The following is a 19,985-nucleotide window of genomic DNA, read 5'->3' as shown; positions in this document are numbered from 1 at the left end:
ATCAAGAGACAAATCCATAACTACCAAATATATTTCGACAAGACCTCTCTCTCTCGATTGGTGTTGGGCCTTCTAAGGCCGACCCAGTGGCTGTCAGGTCGTTAGCAAGTGCAACCCCGCCGTGGTGAATATCTCAAAACTCGCCTAACAGCGAGCAACATACGACGATGAATCCGACGCATTGTGGCTGCTCAACAATGCCGCTCTGTGCCCCGTGCACCGAGCGCTGGCCTGTCCTTGACGACGACTCCGGCTCTCTGTGCTCTGACACAATGGTGGTTGGAGCCACGTGGATTAATAGGCAGAGACGAGACCGCAAAGCGGGGAGAGGCTTATACCGTCAGGGTGTAAATACTCCCTCGCACACAAGGGTCTCGTTTCCGGGGGTGAGTCTGCGGGCAGTCTGAGCTCTCAGCACCATGGACAGCGCCACGGGGTTGGAATGTGGAGGCACATTCTCTCTGCGCTTTTTTGTTTTGTGGCAGCCTGATGTTTGATGGTGTTTCTTGTCATGGCACTGTAACATTGCAGTGTGTGCTGCAGTACACTCTGAGGGCAACTCTTCCTTTCTGGACTAAATAAGGCCCATTCACCTTCTGGTATTATCTGCAGCACTTTGGCGCATGTTAAAGTGGCAGCGCCTCCATTAAAATGAGTGATGATCCTGGTCTGTTCCCACCGCGGAAAGCCAAGACTTTTAGGCAATAATGGATGAGCCTTTTACCAACACAGTGCTCCCACCTTGCAACTTTGTGTTGGTTCATGTGTGCGGGTGTATGAGCGATGTTTATCTGTAATTGGGGAGATAAGGTTTCCAACAGACTTCTGCTGTTCCAGTGAGTGAGTACAATGAAGGGAAGATGTGTATGCATCAATGCTTTTCATTTATGCATTCACTCATTTATTCATTCATATAACATCTGCTAATGTGAAAATATTTATTTGATGTCTGTGTGTTTTCTGCTTCTTTTTCACAGAAAGTGTCCCAGTATACCATCATTGTCCAGGCCACTGACATGGAGGGTAACTTGAACTTTGGCTTGTCCAACACAGCCACGGCCCTCATCAGCATCACCGACATCAACGACAATCCCCCAGAGCTGACAGTCAGAACGGTGAGTCAGCCGTTTCTTCCTGGTTCACTGTTGTGAAAACTATTTATTTATTTACTCTTTCTTCAAGATTACAGAGTGGTTTTATTTTCCTCATTCTTGTTGTTTGGGCAAATTAACACGTTATTGCATTAACGCATTAGTTAATTAACGGCGACACTTATTTTAACGCCGGGCCGTTTAAAAAAAAATATATTGTCCAATGCTCCCCTGGCTGTGAATACACATACAGACAAACCACGGGTCATAGAGGGGGCGGGGGGGTGATGGTGATCAGTGAAACGTAAAACGTTCTTGCTCTGTTGTTTACCAAGGACCACCTCACTCAAACAGGGAGACTGAACATAAATATATATATAGTTAATGTGTAAATTGAGATTTAGAAGAAATTTTAAATTTGCTAAGGGAATACCGCTTTTAAAAGTGTTTGCATAAATATAAGTCTGCAATAATCTACTTTCATTGTTGAATTTTGCACATAACAATTAACTAACTATTGACATCCGATTAATCGCATTTAAAAATCTCGCATGTTATCTCTTCACACAGTTAGCATTTTTCACGGGGGGCCTTTTCCCGGCTGGCGGTGCCTCCCTGAGGAGGCGCCCAGGGGGGCATCGTCACCAGATGCCCAAACCACCTCAACTGGCTTCTTTTCCCCCGTAAAGGAGCAGCGGCTCTACCCCGAGCTCCTCACGGATGGCTGAGCTTCTCACCTTAACTCGCCACCCACCATCCCGAGGAAACCCCCATTTCGGCCGCTCTTAAACCCCGTGACCTTGTTCTTTGGGTCATGACCCATCCTTTATGACCATAGGTGAGGGTGGGAATGAAGATTGACCGGTATATCGAGAGCTTTGCCTTGCGGCTCTGCTCTCTTTTTTGTCACGAACAATGCGGTGAAGCAAACATAATTCCGCCCCACTGCTCCGATTCTCCGGCCAAACTCCATCTTCCCCTCACCCTAGAACTCCTACACTTGGGGTAAGGACACATTTACCTACCCGGAGGAGGCAATCCATCCGTTTCCTGAACCTTTGCCTCAGATATAGAGGCGCTGATCCTCATCCCAGCCGCTTCACACTCGGCTGCGAAGCGCTCCAGTCAGAGTTGGAGGTCACAGACCGAAGACGCCATCAGAAGACGCCGTCCTCCACAAGACACATGTGATACCCCTGTAATTGGCACACACTCTCTGGTCCTCCTTTAAAGAAGAGAGGTACCACCACCCCGGTCTGCCACTCCTTGGGCACTGTCCCATACTTGCACGCAATGAAGAAGCGATCTAAGAAAGCCCCCTCAACACCCATTGCTTCCAGCATCTCAATCCCCTTTGCCACCGTGGAGTTGTTGGACTGCCTCAGTTACTTCCACCAGGTACATTGGCGATGATCCCTCCTCAGCATTCGGCTCCGCCTCCACCAGAGAGGGCGCCGCAGCAAGACCGGCCAGACGCTCACCAGATGGGGGGGCCCCGGGCTTCTCTTTCCCTCTTGTGTTTTTTCATAGGGTCTTTTGTGAACCATTCTCAGTCTGACGCCTCCCATGAGACCTCTTTGCCAAGGGAAACCCTACCAGGAGCGCCAGACAATAAAGCTACATTAATCTTAATGCTATCCCATTGTCCCATAGAGCGACATACACAGTAGTAAAAGATTTCAAAAAAATGTTTTGCCTGTCAAGCACAACAACCATACAACAGTAGCTCAACTGCAATATGTTTTCAGACAGCACTGAGTTGAAGGGAATTCTAAAACAACAGCTGACAACAATATAGATAAAGGTCGGCTGAAATAAGAACATGAAGCAACAATGACAGATGAAGAAAAGCTGTATGGAGAGAGACAACATATGGAGAGACAGAAAAGGCCGCGGTCCATGGAAGTGAGAAAACAAGACGGATTTTGATGATGTGAGTAGCGCTCCTCGCTCCTTCCTTCTCTGGGTTTGCTCCGGCCAGCGGGGCTCCTGCCCCCCCCCCGGTCCCCGATGGCTTCACATTGGTCTGACAGGAAACCACGCCGGCCCACTCTACCATTTTTACTCTGTGTGTCGCCCATCACGCGCCGCGATCCCCGTCTCTTCGGCGGCGTGCGTACGCGTGCGTGCCGGTACAGTTCCAGCCGCGTGCTCTGATAAGATCTCCACAGCTGTCGGGTTTTACGGCCCACCGGAGAAAAAAAAGCTGCCGCTCCGCTCGTAGCTGCTTGGTCCCCCGTCCTTCCGGTCGGCTGGACCAGCGTCCTAGCGTCCGCTAGCCAGACAATGGTCATGCTGCACTTCAGTAGACACAAAAATAAATAAATAAATAAATAGTACACTGTCCATGACATATACACTACACGGTGATGTGTGCTCACAACCGCGGTGGAAAAACTGTCTGTCTTCTCTCTTGGGCCTCATTACTTTGCACCAAAACCCTCGTTAGCAAATCACTGTAAACCGTTTGCCCCGAGCCGGTCCATAAAGGAGCCGTTCGTTTTGGTGTGACTCAAAGGTAATGAGTGGAAACGAATTAAAACGTGTTCTCGGTTGTATGTCCTTCACTTCACGGCGCAAACGCAGACGTGAACGTCCAAAGACAAACTGTGTTTCCCGCCAGATGCCGTTCCCGCTGCTTTGTCAATCTCTACATTTTGTTTATGCTTCCCACACAAACAAGTAGTCCCGCAGCAGTTCACTCATTATTTGTGCATGACAGATACAAGAAGAATTCATTGCTCTCTGCAGGAGGCCCGGGGAAAACATAAGCGAGCTAATTAAGTGAAATTGCTTGCGGGGGCGTAACCCGAGCTGATATATAGCGGCTAATTTGAAGAAGAAGAAGAAGAAGCAGAAGAAAAAAAAACAATTCAAATCTTGTTTTAGTTTCACCACATGGGCCCGGGTGTGCAATGTTAGCTCTGTGTTTGTCTTTGCGTGATCACCGGAAAAAGCTTGATCACTTACCACAATTCATCTACTCTTAAAGTATTTCATCTAGCGTGTCACACCCCTGCTAAAGGGTGTCCATTCGTTTCTCAGACAGCAGTCACTGACGGGGAGAAGCAGGAGAACCTAAGGGGTTGAAAGCTTGAACTCACAGACTCCACAGTGCTTTTAGTGACTCACCCGTGGAGTTACTGTTTTTAAGTAGATGAAAGCGTCGGAGTGCCAGGTATTATTCACCATCGTCCCCCGACTCCCAGTCCTTGACTGAGATTTTTTGTAAAAAAAAAAAAAGAGCAGACTGCTCGGATAAGCGGCTCGACGTGTCTGCCACGTGAAAAACGAGACCATTGGTAGCCGCCAGATGCCAGCAGCTGTGTCTTTATTACGGGTATAGTGGCGACATCACCGTGTCTTAAGTGGACCGATGGCAGTCTGATGTTAGTAGGAGTCTGTTGTGGTGGACATTTATTTGTATATAAGGCTGTCATTACCCTTTTGGTGTCGTTCTCACTGCCCCATTAAGAAAAACAAGAGCTCTCTTTGTCTTTTTGAGCTGTAGCTTTGCCGCCTTAAAACTGACATTTTTCATTTGCGGAGTCTGTTTTCGGTAAAAAACAGTAGTAGATCTCCCCTGCTGGGAAGTGCACCTTGATGCAGATTTATTTTTCCAAAAGGGCCTGTAGTTGTCTGTGCGGTACTGTGGCCCAGCATTGATTTCCCCCGGCTGTGCTGCTGTACCACTGAAGTCTGCTGGCGTCTACAGACTCAAACGTGAATAGCAGTCATTAGACATGACGTGGCATAAGTTCCCCCTTTTTTCAGAAGGGTAATGTGTCGTGCGGACCTTCCCACATTTCTGATCAATCGGAACGTTTGCCTGCTCATAAGTTAGGACACAGTTTGTCAATGAGGCTGATTTTGAATGTGTGTCCCTACCTCCCCCCCCCCCTTGCCTCCCTGTTTGTGTTCTTTAAAGCAGCTCTTGACAGAATAAAAAAGATGATTCTTTTACGCATGAAGAATTGGATCCATAAGCAAAACAACACTCGTTTTGGAGCCACATTCTTACTTGGTCAGGTATAACAGACTTGTGTTCCCGTGTTTTTAGAACACGCTGAATCTTGAAAGGGATCGCTGACAGAATGTGTCGCTCCCTGCTGGCTGACGACACAGTTGCGAGCTGCGCCATGAGCATTTTCCCCCCCCTTGTTTTACTGCAAACATCCTCCGGAATCTCGGTGTCTCTGCTGGCTTATCAATGGTTCCACATTGCACTTTAGTGAAAGTGGCCATTTTGGAAGCGTCCTCTCCTGCAGCGCACACTCCATTTGGCCGCCTGACAGCGCGGGCCCAACAAGCTTGGAAGGTTCGTGGTGGTGTTTGTCGCTAAAAGCCTGAGGTGAAAATGAAATGGAGGAGCCCACACACACACACACACACACACACACACCAGAGTCTGAGAGTGCATATTTAATTTGTTCCGTGCTCATCAGCGTGTTGGTACTGCAGGCGATAGGAGAGGAAGGGGCATGCGTGCACCGCGGAGGGAGGGGAGGGAAGGAAGAAAAGGGCAGTTTGGACACAGCTTCAGTCCCACAATGATGAAGCCATTAAAGTGAATGCAATCTGGCAGACACACCCCATAAACAAGCTAACGCTTCACGGGAGGAAACGCGGATTATTGCCGAACAATGTCAGCTTTTATTGGGGGAAGCGTGTGTCTACACTGCAGGGCCCGTCCCCCTTGTAGCTTCCAGTGAATCCCAGTAGAAAAGGACGCGCATCCTTCTGCGCAGTGAATTTTGTCTTCAGGTTCTGCGGCTGTAAACCGAGTTTCCTCCCGAGTTGGTTCCGAGGGGAGTTGTTTCAGATTGCAATATAATGAAGATCATTAGCCAAAGATTATTTCCTACCGCCGCCTTAATTACTGTACTTATCCAATTGCTTATTAAGACCTAGATTTGGTGAACGCCAGTGAATCTCAATTAAATGGGTAAACACTTAATTGAACAAATCCATTAGTTCACATAAGAGTTTCGTGGACGTGGGGTGGGACACGGGACGGCATTAACGTAATGGGAGATATGATTCTCTATTATCCGACATTTAAACGAATGCGCCTCCTTCCGTCTGCCGTCTGTCTAATTTCTGCCACATTTGTTTTGGTCCACGTTCTCGGTGTAATGAGCATTATTGGCATGACCCTAAAAGCAGTTTGTTTGCATAATAGCATTTCATAACAGTTATGGAAAAATGCTAAAAAGATTGATGACACGAGCGAGTGTTCACAATCTCAATAAATCACCTCATTAGCATGCGTCAGTCGACTCCTGGAGCAACGGTTCCGTTATCTCTCCCCCCCCCTCCCTCCTGCTCTACAGTTTTCAGGGGAGGTGCTGGAGAACAAGGTGAATGTGGTGGTGACCAACCTGACGGTGGTGGACAGGGATCAACCCCACAGCCCCAACTGGAACGCTGTCTACCGCATCGTCAGCGGAGACCCTTCCGGACACTTCGCCATCCGCACCAACCCCATCACCAACGAGGGCATGCTGACCGTGGTCAAGGTGAGGTGGAAGGCTATTATTCAAAGCAGCATCTTGCGTTTCCACCTGCTCCGTCGTGCCAGATGTGTTTTTTTGGTCTCACATTGTTTGTATGTTGTATGTCTCAAATTGGAACAGATTTTGCAATCAGCCGCAGTCTTTTCCCTCCCATTTACCTTTCGGGTCTTTTCTTTCTGCCTCCTCCGTTGTTCCTGTGTAGGCGGTGGATTTCGAGATGAATCGGGCCTTCATGCTGACCGTGCTGGTCTCCAACCAGGCCCACCTGGCCAGTGGCATCCAGTCCTCGCTCCAATCCACAGCGGGGGTCACCATTTCGGTTCAGGATGTGAACGAGCCGCCCGTCTTCCCTGTCAACCCCAAGATGATCCGCTTCGAGGAGGGTGTGCCTGCAGGGACCACGCTCACCGTGTTTGCTGCTCAGGACCCCGACCACTTCATCCATCAGATTGTCCGGTACGTTAAAGCCACGTTTGTGTGTGTGTGTGTGTGTGTGTGTGTGTGTGTGTGTGTGTGTATATAATGTCTTCTCCATTTAGATCTACCCAGGCCTGTCTTAGGCCAGTGTATCGGCTCGTCACGTGATCAAATAGAGATTAGACATTGGACAATGTCAACATACACAAACGTACATTATGCAGCAACCATCAGTACCAAACCAGTACCAAAGTGCCATAAAGAAAAACTACCTTCTACATGCTCCTTAAAATAAGGAAATCGGGAAAACATTAATGGAGAATGGTAAAGAAGTATCATAGCGTTAACATAGTAACCCACTACCATCTGCATTCCCAACCTGTTTAGTGCAGACAACAATCTGTCGTGTCATTTCTTGAAATGAACATGAAAGTTCTTGGATCCATTTGCTGCTAATATACTGCGCCGACTCCTCTGAGCGCTTCTTGATATTCTGTGTGTTGCTCGGCACTTCCAATACTTCGTCTCCCTTTCCAATCAGCGTGTGACCCCTGTTTCATCAGCTGTGCGTAGTTTCTTCAACATTTATCCTTCCCTCGCTGACATTCTCAACCCTGCGCCCAGCGCCCGGGCTCCAGTTACCTCCCCCGTTGCCAGGCGACTGGTGTAAAGAGGTCATCTGGTAACGAGTTGGACACCGCCTGCCCTCTTTAGAACCCCCCCCTCTCCTCTTCCTCCTCATCGAACGCATCCTTCATCTACACGCGGGCGTCGTTCCCCTCCGTACACAGCTCCAATAGGAGAGATTGATTTTTCCTGATGTCAGGGAGACGTCCTTTTCCACCGACGGACCCAATGCGAACGTCACTGAATGGAAAGCGAGGGCCATGTACATACGTATAAACACAAAAAAAACGAGTGAGCAATACCCAGATATCTGGTTTATTCTCTGAAAAAGTCTCCCCCCCCCCCCCCCCTCCCCCGCTGACCCTATCACTCCCTCCTCTGTCAGTCTGGACGTCTGTTGTCGACGCGAGCTCAGAGCTGCTGCTGTCTTCTTCTCCAAAGCTGCTCGCCAGCAGACGCTAAGCTTCATGCTCAGACAGCCGGCTCTCTGCTGCGGCTGTATTCCCTTCAGGTGACCTCGCTCCAACCGCTCACTACTGTTCACAACAAACAGAGGAAAAAAAAAAAAAAAAGACACTGAAAACTAGAGACGGAGACTCACAACATTTAACACGAGCTCCCACCGAGGATGAGTGAAAGGCCTCTGGGTGAGCAGGGGACGGAAGAGGAGCCAGCTCGTGTTATTTTCCTGCCTTTTCCTCTTCCCTGGTGCAAAGGAAAGACGACGTGAGGGCCTTTTTGTCGCCCGTTTTTACTGTTGGGTGTGATTCGCGTGGCAGCATGAGCTGATGTAATTGTGTTTTGTGTGTTTCTCTCTTACACTGCGGAGTGTGGACACGGCGGTCTGTCCTCACTTCTGAAGGTCTTGGTTTAATTCCTGAGTTTTGAGAATTCAGTACCGAACTTCCATTAAGACTCAAGAATGACAAATTAGAAAAAGGAAAAGTCAAAATCGAATCAGCATGGGTCGAGACATCCTGACATTTACACGATGACTACACTGCCTCGGGGGGGGGGGGGGGGGGGGGGGCTCTACACCTCTGAGACATTGGGAAGGGTCAGAGTCGTAGGTGCCATGCATTGTGCAGAGATGCACGGTGCACAACGAGAACAACAAGAAAAAAAATCATTTTATTAGAAAATTCAGTCAGTCAAAGTCAGAAAGTGTCAGTGCTGATTTAACTGTAATGAAGGGTATGCTTACGAGCTGTTATTTTGGGTTAAGTGTTGAGAGGTTTTTGCTTTGCCATCTGCACATGAAGACAGCAGGTGACATCTCGTTGGCACAGGAAGGAGCTGAGAGCGCCAGGCGCGACACGCCCGGCGCCACAGTTCCAACCTGCAGGGCAACATCAGATCCTGACTTAACACGCCATGACAATCTCTTTCACTACAAATTAGATTTATTTTCATCTATTTATTCCATCCTCTGAAGAGGGAAGCATGAGAAATGGGATGGGTGGTGTCTGTCATTATGTGCCTTTGTCTGCCTGTTTGTTCGGCGTTCACCGGGCCCTGGAAATGTGTGTCTGCAACTGGAAGCGGAATTAGCCTCCACGCCGCCTGCGAGGCGCAAACTACCCGGTGTCGGCCTCCAACGCACTTTAAATATGTCCCCTTTCCCCCTCGTCACGTTTCCATTCAGACACGCGCCTCGGATCTCGCTCCCCTTTCTCTCTCCTCCGATCCGCTCGGGTGTTTCTCCTGCGGCTCACGTCTCACCTTCCTGTGAAACGTCTCCTTTTTCCGTGGTTAAACGTTCCCCCGTTAGACGAGAGAAGCGACTCCTCCGCTCTTCTTGTGGCTTGTAATAATTCAGGGGAGTCAGAGGCCCGATCCCAATGCCCCCCCCCCCCCCCCCCCCTAAACCCTCAGGGACTTTACATGACATCCCCTGGTAGGTGGTTGAGTGTGAAGGTCTCTGAGGGCTTTAACTAGTGTAAACATGAATGGCTGCCACACATCACGTCACCATGACAACGTCCAAAAAGATCTGATTTGTAATTGCGGGCAGACTTTAAGCGCAGCTGTCCAACGTTTTGCGTGCGTTGGCGCATCCAATGGAGACGACAATAAGAAAAGCAGGGGGGTTGCTTTAATGGTAAAGAACATTCACCCTTTGCTGGGATACGTACGTCTGTGTCTGGATGAATGAAGGAACTGGCTCCGTCGCTGACCCTCGGTCTTTGTGCACAGGTACTCCAAGCTGTCAGACCCAGCTAACTGGCTGAAGATCAACAGGACCAATGGTCAGATCACCACCATGGCCGTGCTGGACCGGGAGTCCATGTACGTCAGAAACAACGTGTACGAGGCCACGTTCCTGGCCTTCGACAATGGTAAGTCCGGTAAGTCATGACGACGACTGTGCGCGTGTTGTGACTCTAAACGTTTGGATTGGATGGCGGGGGGTCATCGGATGTTTACGGTCCCTGAAAGACCAACCCTGGTCACTGATTCGCTGACGTTCCTCCAGCGACGCCACTTGTGGTTTTGACTGAACAATTTCAAGAGATATATTCGATGGATTGCGTTTCTATTTCACGTCTTCAGTTACAACTTTATTCGTTATCCAATGCCTCCCATTTTACTTGAAATACTTGAAAGTTATTCCAACGATTCATAGACTACAGCCTCAACAAACAAAAACAGCCCGTTTTTAAATATATAACAGAATGTGTAAACTGTGAATGTGTGGGATGTTGACTTCGTACACTGTACTCTGCGAAGCACTCAAAATACGAACGGACCTTCGTGGCCCTGCATCTGATGGATGAAAAACGAAAGGTCTTGGGCATCGTCCCTCAGCTGCCGCAGCAATGCGTGGAGCTCGGCTGAAGCACTTCAAATAGAGGCGCTTGCTCTCTGTTGGAAGTGGGAGGGACCCAGGTGTTTCCCCCCCCCCCTCCCCCCCGGTGGGGGGGAATGAGGGATCGGCTGCCCCCGAAGCACACCAACTTAAAGCTTAAAGTGTCGACTCCCTATTGATTGCGGGAGACCAGTGTCAACAAGGGGATATACAGTATTCCACTTTGACCAAACTGTCTTTACTTATTCCACTCAAGGGAAACGAAAGAAGCAACAAAGCGCCCGGCCAATCATAACCGACAAGGCGGTGGATGGGCCCCGCGAGGGGGCAGCAGACCCCGACAGTCAATGCACCAAGTTACTGTCTGATAGAGGAGGAAAAAGTTGAAATACAAAGCTGAGGAGCTACTGGGGTTCACTACGCTGCGTTGCATCAGGAATTCAGATGGGCTTTCTGACAGTCTGTGGGCTGTCAGCTGAATATCAAGGCTGCAGTACATCACGGCAGGGTGTTGGTTCAACGGTGCAGTGCACATACTTGTACACATACTTTGTTCATCTGAAGTTTGTGATGCTGCTGTTGTGCAAGTGTCCTGCATTCAGTCCCAAGTACTTAATACTCTAGAAGCTAAGTAATCAAAGTGAAAGTATTCATTTCACTGGTTACTGTTAAATGAGTTTTTTTTGTTAGAATTTAAATACTTTGTTGTATCACGTTAAGGATTAAGTTAATGATTCTTAGTTAAATGTACTCACACACAACAAGAGCCATTTACTGAAACTCTGGATCCACACGTGTTCGTCAGAAGTTCATTACATTGAATTCTGACTATTGTTTTCACATATTTTTACTTATAAGCATCATCATGTCCATTTCAATGAGTTCTACTGATGCTCGGTTGTGCTGACAAATCAAGTCCTCATTTTGAAAGAAAAAGCTTGATCATTAGTTGAAGTAACTAGTTGCTTAAAGGTAAAATACCTCTGAAATATAGTATTTTATCTAAGTACTGTGCTTTGGTTGCGATGATTATTTATTTATTCACACCCAGAGCTTTTTATTGACTAATTTTACATATTTTTCCATAACTCGCGAAATGAAAATCCAAGCTTAATCACTTGAGTGCCGTTTGTTTTACAGCACACTTGAGTCTGTTGATCATTTAAATTCATGCCATATGTTTGTATCGGTAATTTGAACCACATCCCAGTGGAAGCCACCACTAAACAAACAATAAGAGAGATTATCAACTATAAATCTTTCTGTGGGCTTCCCACTCTTCTGCTAGTGCTCGGATCGCTTTAAGCCCCTGAAAACTTCACATCTTATCACACAAAATATTAATGACTAACTAAGGACCAATCAAAGCGAGATTTTTCAAGAAAACGTCTGTGTTTATAAGATTTTTAACACACAATGATTGCAATGAGGCTTCATTTGGAGTGTGGTATAATCAGATTGGATTGAACGCAGTCTGGCAACATAAAAAAAAAAAAAACCAACAACCCCATAGCTGTCTTCATTCAGATGTTGGTTGGTGCATGTGATATAATAAATTGCACGTCCCCAGCAATAACAAAGAGTGAGATACGCAGAGAATATCCTACGACTCACAAAAGGAGACGCACGTACTTTTAGCTCACTTTACTTTTTGAAAGCAAGTGGTGCCCTAAGTAACAACGATCATTGCCAGCACCATACTGTGCAGCACCGAGAGCAGGAAAACAACATTTCCCACTCAGTAATTAAAGCACAGAGGAGATTTGCTGCAAATGCATAAAACATCAAAAATGTGTCTCACATCCTGACGGTTCTGTTTGGGCCCGGTAGCCGTGAGAAACTTTGAATAAGTGATGATGAGCTTGTGTTGCTGGGCGTAATAAAGGGTTTGGCGCCTTTACCCACTGGGCTTTTCGGAGTGCGGATAACAGCCATTTTCATGTAAGCGTCGCCCTATTAACAACGAGCCTCACTCTTCTTTTTTTCCACGAAGCGGCAACATGGAAAGAAATGTGTGTGCGTCCTTTCCTTTGTTCTGCTGGGTTGGGTTTGGGCACACGGTGTTGCCCTTCAACTTTCAGCCCCTCCAGTAAACAAAACCTCTCCTCATCCCAATTGTTTATTTGCCCTCACGCCTCATTTCTCCCTCCTCCACACACATGACTCAGCCGGAAATGTCATTGAAAATGAAGGATTGTTGTTGCTTCCGTCTTTTTGCCTTCTCATCACACCGTCTCTCAACTCTCCCATGGCTGCGTCTCTGGCTCCATCTGTGCATCGTTTCATCTGTGCTCCTCTGCCGCGCGCTCACTCCTCTCTGGATGCATCATCATCATCATCATCATCCAGCCACCTCCTCTGACAAAGCCCTTCCGCTCCCGTCCCCCCCCCTCAGGCTCGCCTCAGGCCAGCGGGACGGGGACCCTCCAGATCTACCTGATTGACGTCAACGACAACGCGCCGGTGCTGATGCCCAGGGAGTCCCAGGTGTGCGAGCGCGCGCGCCCCAACTCCAGGGTCAACATCACCGCCTCGGACGCCGACGCCGACCCCAACGTGGGGCCGTTTGTCTTCGAGCTGCCTTCTTTCCCCGCCAGCGTCCGCCGCAACTGGACCATCTCCCGACTCAGCGGTAACTTAAGATGCTTTTCTCCGTTTTTACTGCCGCGCCGATTCGTAATGCAAATACACCCCCCCGCCCCCCTCCTCCATACCCTCATTTGCCCCTTTTAATGTATATTTTTAGAAGGTGTGTGTGAAATTATATATTTAGCCTTCCCACCTGAATTAAACCATAAACCGACGCGATGCGAAGGCCCCGCACAGAATAACTGGCGACATCCATCAGGGGACCGGGGATTGCTGTGAGCTGCGAGAGGAGTCCAAGTTTAACTAAATGTCTCACAAAGCCCACAGTGAGAGACACGTCTGCCATCCGGCGTTGACGTACGATCCATCGTTTGTGACAAATGAGATCCATTCGTCTCTCTGTCCCCCGAGCGGCCGATCTGTCAGCTAATCCACCCAGATGGATGTATCACAGCAGTTGTCTTGAGGACAAATCTGATCACATACCTGGATCCTTCTCCCACTGAGGCCCTTGTCTTGGCTTGACTGAGTGATAGATACTGAAGGTCATACATTTCGGTTTTCTTTTTATATCTCCAATGCACAGCAATCCTTCTGATACGTGTCACAATGATGGCTGTGCACTTTGTTTGGTTGCAGCTTTTATTTGGTGTGTCATTCCCTCGCACCTATGACAGGATTTCCTGGAGGGGACAAAATGTAATTCCTCCACAGTTCACTGTCTAATCTTCTTTTCCTCCTCTTCTTCTTCTTCTTCTTCTCCTCACTTCCCACCTCTTGTTAATGTTGTCCCCGGTTTCCCACACTATCTCCCGGTCCTTGGTCTCCAGGGGACTACGCGCAGCTGAGGCTGAGGATCCCCTACCTGGAGGCCGGCGTGTACGAGATCCCCATCATCGTGTCCGATTCCGGGAACCCTCCTCTGTCCAACCGCTCCGTGATCAGAGTCAAAGTCTGTCCTTGCGACGACAACGGAGACTGCAGCGCCACCGGGGCCGTGGCCGCCGCCGGCCTCGGCACCGGGGCCATCATCGCCATCCTCATCTGCATCATCATACTGCTGAGTGAGTGCAACCTTTGGTGGGACAGGCCCGGTCTTCACAGCATATCGATCGGTTAGATCGCTATGTGTCATGTGGGTGAATTGTGTAGTTTGTAGGTTACAAAACGTCTCCGTTTCCCAGGCATGGTCCTGCTGTTTGTGGTGTGGATGAAGCGCAGAGAGAAGGAGCGGCAGGCGAAGCCTCTGCTGATCGACCCCGAAGATGACGTCAGAGACAACATCCTCAAGTATGACGAGGAGGGCGGAGGAGAGGAGGACCAGGTATCGTTTGAAGCTCACGTACATAATCATCTGAAGACACTTAAGGCTGTAAAGCAGCGGTGGCATCCAGAATATATTTTGATTAAAGATGGCACTAAGGGCATATTATGCAAGGTTGGGAATGTAATGATAAAAATAGATAACTTTAGTTATCTGCATAAGGGAAACGGATCAAGAAGAAACAAAGTGACACAAGTCCAACTCATTTATATGCGAAGAGGCCATTAACCCTCAATTAAAAATATATCAAATTCATCACTTAATCATGGCGGCAACTAATGATTATTTTAAGTATCAAGTAGTCTGCTGACATTTTCTTTACGTTAAATATTCACCATGAGGATTCAGCTGGCCAATGTATCGTTTATAAAGAATTTTCCCTTTTTAAGTAAGTTAAACTTTGGAAAATAAGTGTTTTGTGTGTCAATCTGCCCTTTGCCCCACAAGTGCTGGGACTGAAAAACGCTGCCTGGCTTGAATGCCAAGTACAATCTGATGTGCAAAAAGTCCCTTTTCATCTGTAGAAGTCGATCTATAAATCATACCCCCACCAATCTTTTTTTTATTTTATACTTCCCTGAACATCCTTGTTTCAAACTGTACAAACACTAGGAATTGTGGGTAATTCCCTCAAGGAAAGACTGCAGACTTACAGAGGGGCTGAAGGTCCGTTAGAAAGCCCTGTGGCACAGATGTATCTGCAGGTCAGCCCTGAAAGAGGGAACAAGGATGATCATCAAAGTGAGTGAGGACGGACAGTGGGACACAGCCACTGGGACACTGGGACACCGTGCATGTCCAGCACAGTCACACACCAGTTCTTTTGTGACCCAACAGAATGCTTAATGAAAAAAAAAAAAAACATTTAACTAAAGAGCAGTCAGTAAATAAAGCAAATAAAGAAATGTTACAGAAAGGGGGCAAACGTGAAAAGATGACACTGTTAAAATCTTGATCCCACTTCGTCCAGGACTACGACCTGAGCCAGCTGCAGCAGCCCGAGTCCTTGGACCACATCATCAGCAAGCCGGCGGGGGTCCGCAGGGTGGACGAGAGACCTGTGATTGCCGAGTCACAGTACCCCGTCAGACCCAGCCTGCCCCACCCCGGAGACATAGGAGACTTCATTAACGATGTAAGTTCTAAATGTCTCTGCGTTGCTTGGTTCCCCCGCGCTGCATGTGTGTGACGGACCTCCTCTGTGCAATGAGGAGGCCCGTCACCCCTATTACCCCGTCTCTGTGTCTCCAGGGCCTGAGGGCAGCAGACAATGACCCCACGGCCCCCCCCTACGACTCCCTGCTGGTGTTCGACTACGAGGGCAGCGGTTCGACCGCCGGCTCCGTCAGCTCTCTGAACTCCACCAGCTCAGGGGACCAGGACTACGACTACCTCAACGACTGGGGCCCCCGCTTCAAGAAGCTGGCCGATCTCTACGGGGGAGGGGACGACGACTGAGACGCGACCGGAGGGGGGCGCAGGGGGCGCGGGAGCTCCGAGAACATGGCGACGCCCGCCTCCCCCCTTCCCCCCCCCCCCCCGACGGTGGGCCCGATGCACCGCTAAAACATCAATCCCGCTGCAGCGCAACTGTGTTCTGGCTTTATATTTCGTAGTGGCGAGTTTCTAGCGTGACGTTTCCCTTCTTTCGTTGTTCTGTCACCGGACCCCGCCCCCCCCCCCCCCCGGGGAGGAATCAAGGCGGTCGTGAGAGACACCAGTAGTGAATTAGTGCCAATTTGATTTTTTTTTTTTTTAAAACCATCCCCTTGCTTTAGTCTCACACTGAAGAGAATGTTTTTGGGGAGCGACGCTCTCCGACTCTCTCGTTCACTCCGTCCACTTGGATTTCCTTAGAACAGAAGCACTGTCATTTTATAAAGTGCCTTTTGTGGTGTGTTTTTGTATCAGACTCCTGCTATCTCAGGATCGTTTGCCATTCGTGCAGTCTAGTGGAGGCGCGTTCGCTCGTCGACCCCCCCCGCCCCCGCCCCCACCTCCCCTCCTCCCACCGTGCCCTCCTCGCACCAGCCCTGCCTGTCACTCTCCTCCCCCCTTTACAGCTGTGCGGATGAACCACTCCAGCAGCCGGTCCCCAGGAGGGGAGGACACGACCCGGGCGGACTATCGGACATCATAACCCAGTGAATTATGGCATGATAGACGAGCCGGTAACCGTTGCCGTGGGGATGACAACACCCCTCCCCTCCCTCCCCCTCCCCCGCCCCCCCGAGGACCCGCTCGGTTTGACTTTCACAAGCATCACCTGTCGACACGCTGACGTGGCGTGGGACCGTTTTTATATACGCGTTGGGGGGGGTTTCTAATTTAGTGGAGAATGCCTGCCTTTTTTCTCTGTGGACTCACGAGTTCAGCAGCCTTCATGTTGCGATGCTTGCCTGCCCTGTATGGTTTCGTGTTGCTCTCTCTCCACAGTGTAAAGCTTACGTAGGCATGATCTCAGAGTAGTCGGACGGCGTAAGAAAGCGGAACCGGAAATGACTCGGAACAATCTGAAAAATGATTTTTTTTTGGGGGGTGGGGGGGGGTTTGTCGCCTTGAACATTGAACATTCCCGTTTTTTGATAGGCCAACGAAAATATTAAAAAGGTGCATGATTATTTTTTTTTTTTCAAAATGTTTTACTCAAAGCACTTGTTACTATGTGGTGAGAATGTGAAAATAGTCAGCAGTAACTATATGAGTATACTCTGTATAAAGACACTGGGAAAATAAAAATACTGTAAGATACCTATTTTTGAAGTATTGATGACATAAAAATTGCTGCTCTTTCTCTGGCTCTTCGTCGGGCTTAGGGGATTTTTGGCCTGTTCATTCTTAATACGTGGATATTATTTTGTTTATTTGTCTTTTGTTGAAGCATCATTCAATTGTTTTAAAGATTCCTGCTTAAACTTGTTTTGTTTCTGCTTTTCTTCACATGAGGTTGTTTTCTAAATGCTTTGTTATACTCCTTTTATATGTAAAGACACATCCTTCCCCTTTCACGCTGTATTGTCTCTGACGGATGTTGTTCCTCCTGTTGGCCTTTGGCCTCCGGGACAGAGGAAGGTTCATTAGCCATGCCTGCTGATAGTTGTTCTATTATTCAGTGTCCTGGAATTCTTTTATTCAGTCATCTAGATACTGGATGTGTGCTTCAGAAAATAAACAAGATGTGTTTTGAAAATGTGCCATCTTTTTTTTTTTTTTTTAGATACAATCCCTGCATTAATCATCCTCACGTGTATTGCTGAACTGTGTGACGTGGCAAATATAATTAGACTCTGAGCCGTACATTTTAATGGGTCGTGTCTTGTATTTACGATCATTATTAATTGAGCCTTGACTAAAAAACGCTGTGTTGGAATTTCTGATACCCTCCCCACCCATATATATATATATATATATATATATATATATATATATATATATATATATATATATATATATATATATATATATATATATATATATATATATATATATATATATATATATATATATATATATATATATATATATCCAATCATGGCAGCTTCATGGCAGCTTCCAATTACTGCATTTCCACCTTGTTCATCACATGATCGGTTTGTATTTGCATACTGAGTTACCATGTTGACTCTTTTACAGTGAAATAATGTATTTTTAAGTGCGAGAGATTTTAGAATTAAATGATAAGCAAAATCGACTCCCTTTAGAATTACCCTGCTAATCTTTGATCCTATTGTTCACAGATGGCTTCATTCTGGGATAAAACGCCCGCTATCTGTGCTTTTATTGCATCCCAGGAGAGGGAGCTGGAGAGGTCAGGAAGTATATCGGTGTCCGTTCCTTTGATTTCAATTAGTCAGCTGAAGCGCCGAAAAAACCCCACTGGGGAATTAAAGGGATTTAATACTCTCCGGCTGTGTGTCTATCAATTAGCCACACCATTAATCCCCACGGCGTAATCTCATTAGATGGAGCGCCTTTAATGAGACGCCCAGAGAGGAAGCAGAGAGGCGGGCAGCGGGCGAGAGGGAGAAAAACGAGGCGCTGGTGAAATGTAGGTAGGCCGTGTGGAGAGGTGATTAGTTGGATGGAAGAGAGGGTCAGCACAGGATGTATAGAGAGAAGTGTGCTGGGGGGAGGACGACGCATAACATTTAGAAAATGGCTTGGTTAAAAAAAAAAAAAAAAAAAGGTTGATTATGAGGTAGTGGGTCGGCCACTCTGGACTGGGCGGTGGAAAGGGGGAGCATTCCTCTACCGGAGGGTCCCAGTAATGAGGAGACGTTAACCTTTGCCGTAGTCAATGGTGGATTCTGCTCTGGACCGGGCAGGAACGTGCACCTGCCTCGCTGCAATAAGAAAGCCATCAGAGGTGGCCTCTGATATAGTAATGGCGTTGTGGAAAAAGGTCATCTCACTCATTGCCAGTCAGCAGATAAGCAGATTAATTTCAGAGGAAGATTCTTTGATGGGCTTAACCCAAGTTCAGCCGGTTTCTCTTCCCCCCCCCCCCCCCCGGTGGCAGAGTGAAAGAAGAAAGCCCACTCGAGCTCTGCTGCTGGCTTGCAGTCACAGAGCCTTGTGCGTTGTAAATAAAGTTTTCCTCTTCAAATATCTCCAACGTCTGGCTCTTTTCATTTCCTCGCTGTATGGCTAGTGAGTCTCTTGGGCGGGTGCTAGGAGACACGTCCAATCGGGAAAAATACCACCGGATGTTAGTTCTGATGCCGGCTGCGTGAGCAACCGCTTCTACTTTAGTGTTGATGTTGATATTTAGCAAAAGGTGGCGCAGCAGTAAGGGCTGGTCTGCTGCCACCACTCTGAGCCTCCTGCTATTTCAGGACTTTAAAACCAGATCAAAAGCAGCAGAATGAATTTGATGTTCTCGCTGCAAGTGCGTTGGGGGAGGGGAGGCATCTACTGTTTAATGGTCCACGGGAGACACTCTCCCAGACAGGATGGTGATATCCGCCAGAGCTGAAACGGCCCGTGCATCATCGTTTTGAAGAAGAGCACTTCCCGCTAATATTGATTGCTTTTTGAAGCAAAGTCTCAAGTTATCAATAAAGGGTCCCTTTACTACCCTACATTTATTCAGCCAGTAAAGTAACTATTGTGCTGGTACAATACGTTTTAGTGGTAGAATGTGCTGCAGGACTGAGTTCCCTCGTCCCAAACGTGTTGTACAGTTTTGTTTTTGGTTATTCGTTTCGTGGTAATGTGTAAGCTGCCTGAAATAAGCTTAAACATGTGTTGTCCTATGATACAAAGTGGGTCAGTAAATGCACCTCTGGTGTATTTTGAAGCTTTTGGGTGCCTAAGAAGGAGCCCACCAGCAAGTGGCTGAATGAGACAAAGAGTCATGTGGCCATCACAGCCTGGTTGTATATATTCTGCTCCTGGACTAGTTTGTTTGTAGCCTAGCGTCAGCTTTTCATATTTTCACATTCTCTGGATGCTTCTTATGGATCAGAATAGCCAGAAAAGCTGATTTCCATGCTACAAAATGTAACCAGATGTGGTACTTTTATCAAACTGAATGAGACAAACTTTGTCTTGGGACTCACTACCTTTTCTGGAATACTAAGCAGCGCGGCAGTATGGGTATTGGAAACAGC

The 19,985-nt window shown here is 47.9% G+C and overlaps 1 protein-coding gene across 3 annotated transcripts in view; it reads left to right on the top strand.

Annotated features, from left to right (window-relative positions):
• The window catches only part of cdh4 (cadherin 4, type 1, R-cadherin (retinal)), a 144,229-nt gene extending 126,666 nt beyond the window's left edge, over positions 1 to 17,563 (top strand). For 2 of the 3 annotated variants that reach the window (XM_037489826.2, XM_062563820.1), the window contains 9 exons: positions 978 to 1,115; positions 6,425 to 6,610; positions 6,810 to 7,063; positions 9,848 to 9,999; positions 12,856 to 13,092; positions 13,880 to 14,113; positions 14,234 to 14,373; positions 15,344 to 15,508; positions 15,625 to 17,563. In XM_037489826.2, coding sequence (XP_037345723.2) covers positions 978 to 1,115; positions 6,425 to 6,610; positions 6,810 to 7,063; positions 9,848 to 9,999; positions 12,856 to 13,092; positions 13,880 to 14,113; positions 14,234 to 14,373; positions 15,344 to 15,508; positions 15,625 to 15,831 — 1,713 coding nt within the window. In that variant the 3' untranslated portion in view covers positions 15,832 to 17,563. The remainder of the gene's footprint in view (positions 1 to 977; positions 1,116 to 6,424; positions 6,611 to 6,809; positions 7,064 to 9,847; positions 10,000 to 12,855; positions 13,093 to 13,879; positions 14,114 to 14,233; positions 14,374 to 15,343; positions 15,509 to 15,624) is intronic. The other variant, XM_037489824.2, reaches the window with a different exon arrangement.
• The last annotated feature ends 2,422 nt before the right edge of the window (positions 17,564 to 19,985 follow it).

The sequence above is a fragment of the Pungitius pungitius genome, chromosome 8, assembly GCF_949316345.1.
Source record: "Pungitius pungitius chromosome 8, fPunPun2.1, whole genome shotgun sequence".
Lineage (NCBI taxonomy): Eukaryota > Metazoa > Chordata > Actinopteri > Perciformes > Gasterosteidae > Pungitius > Pungitius pungitius.
Note: the sequence above shows the minus strand (reverse complement) of the source record. Positions and strands in the feature narration are given on the sequence as shown.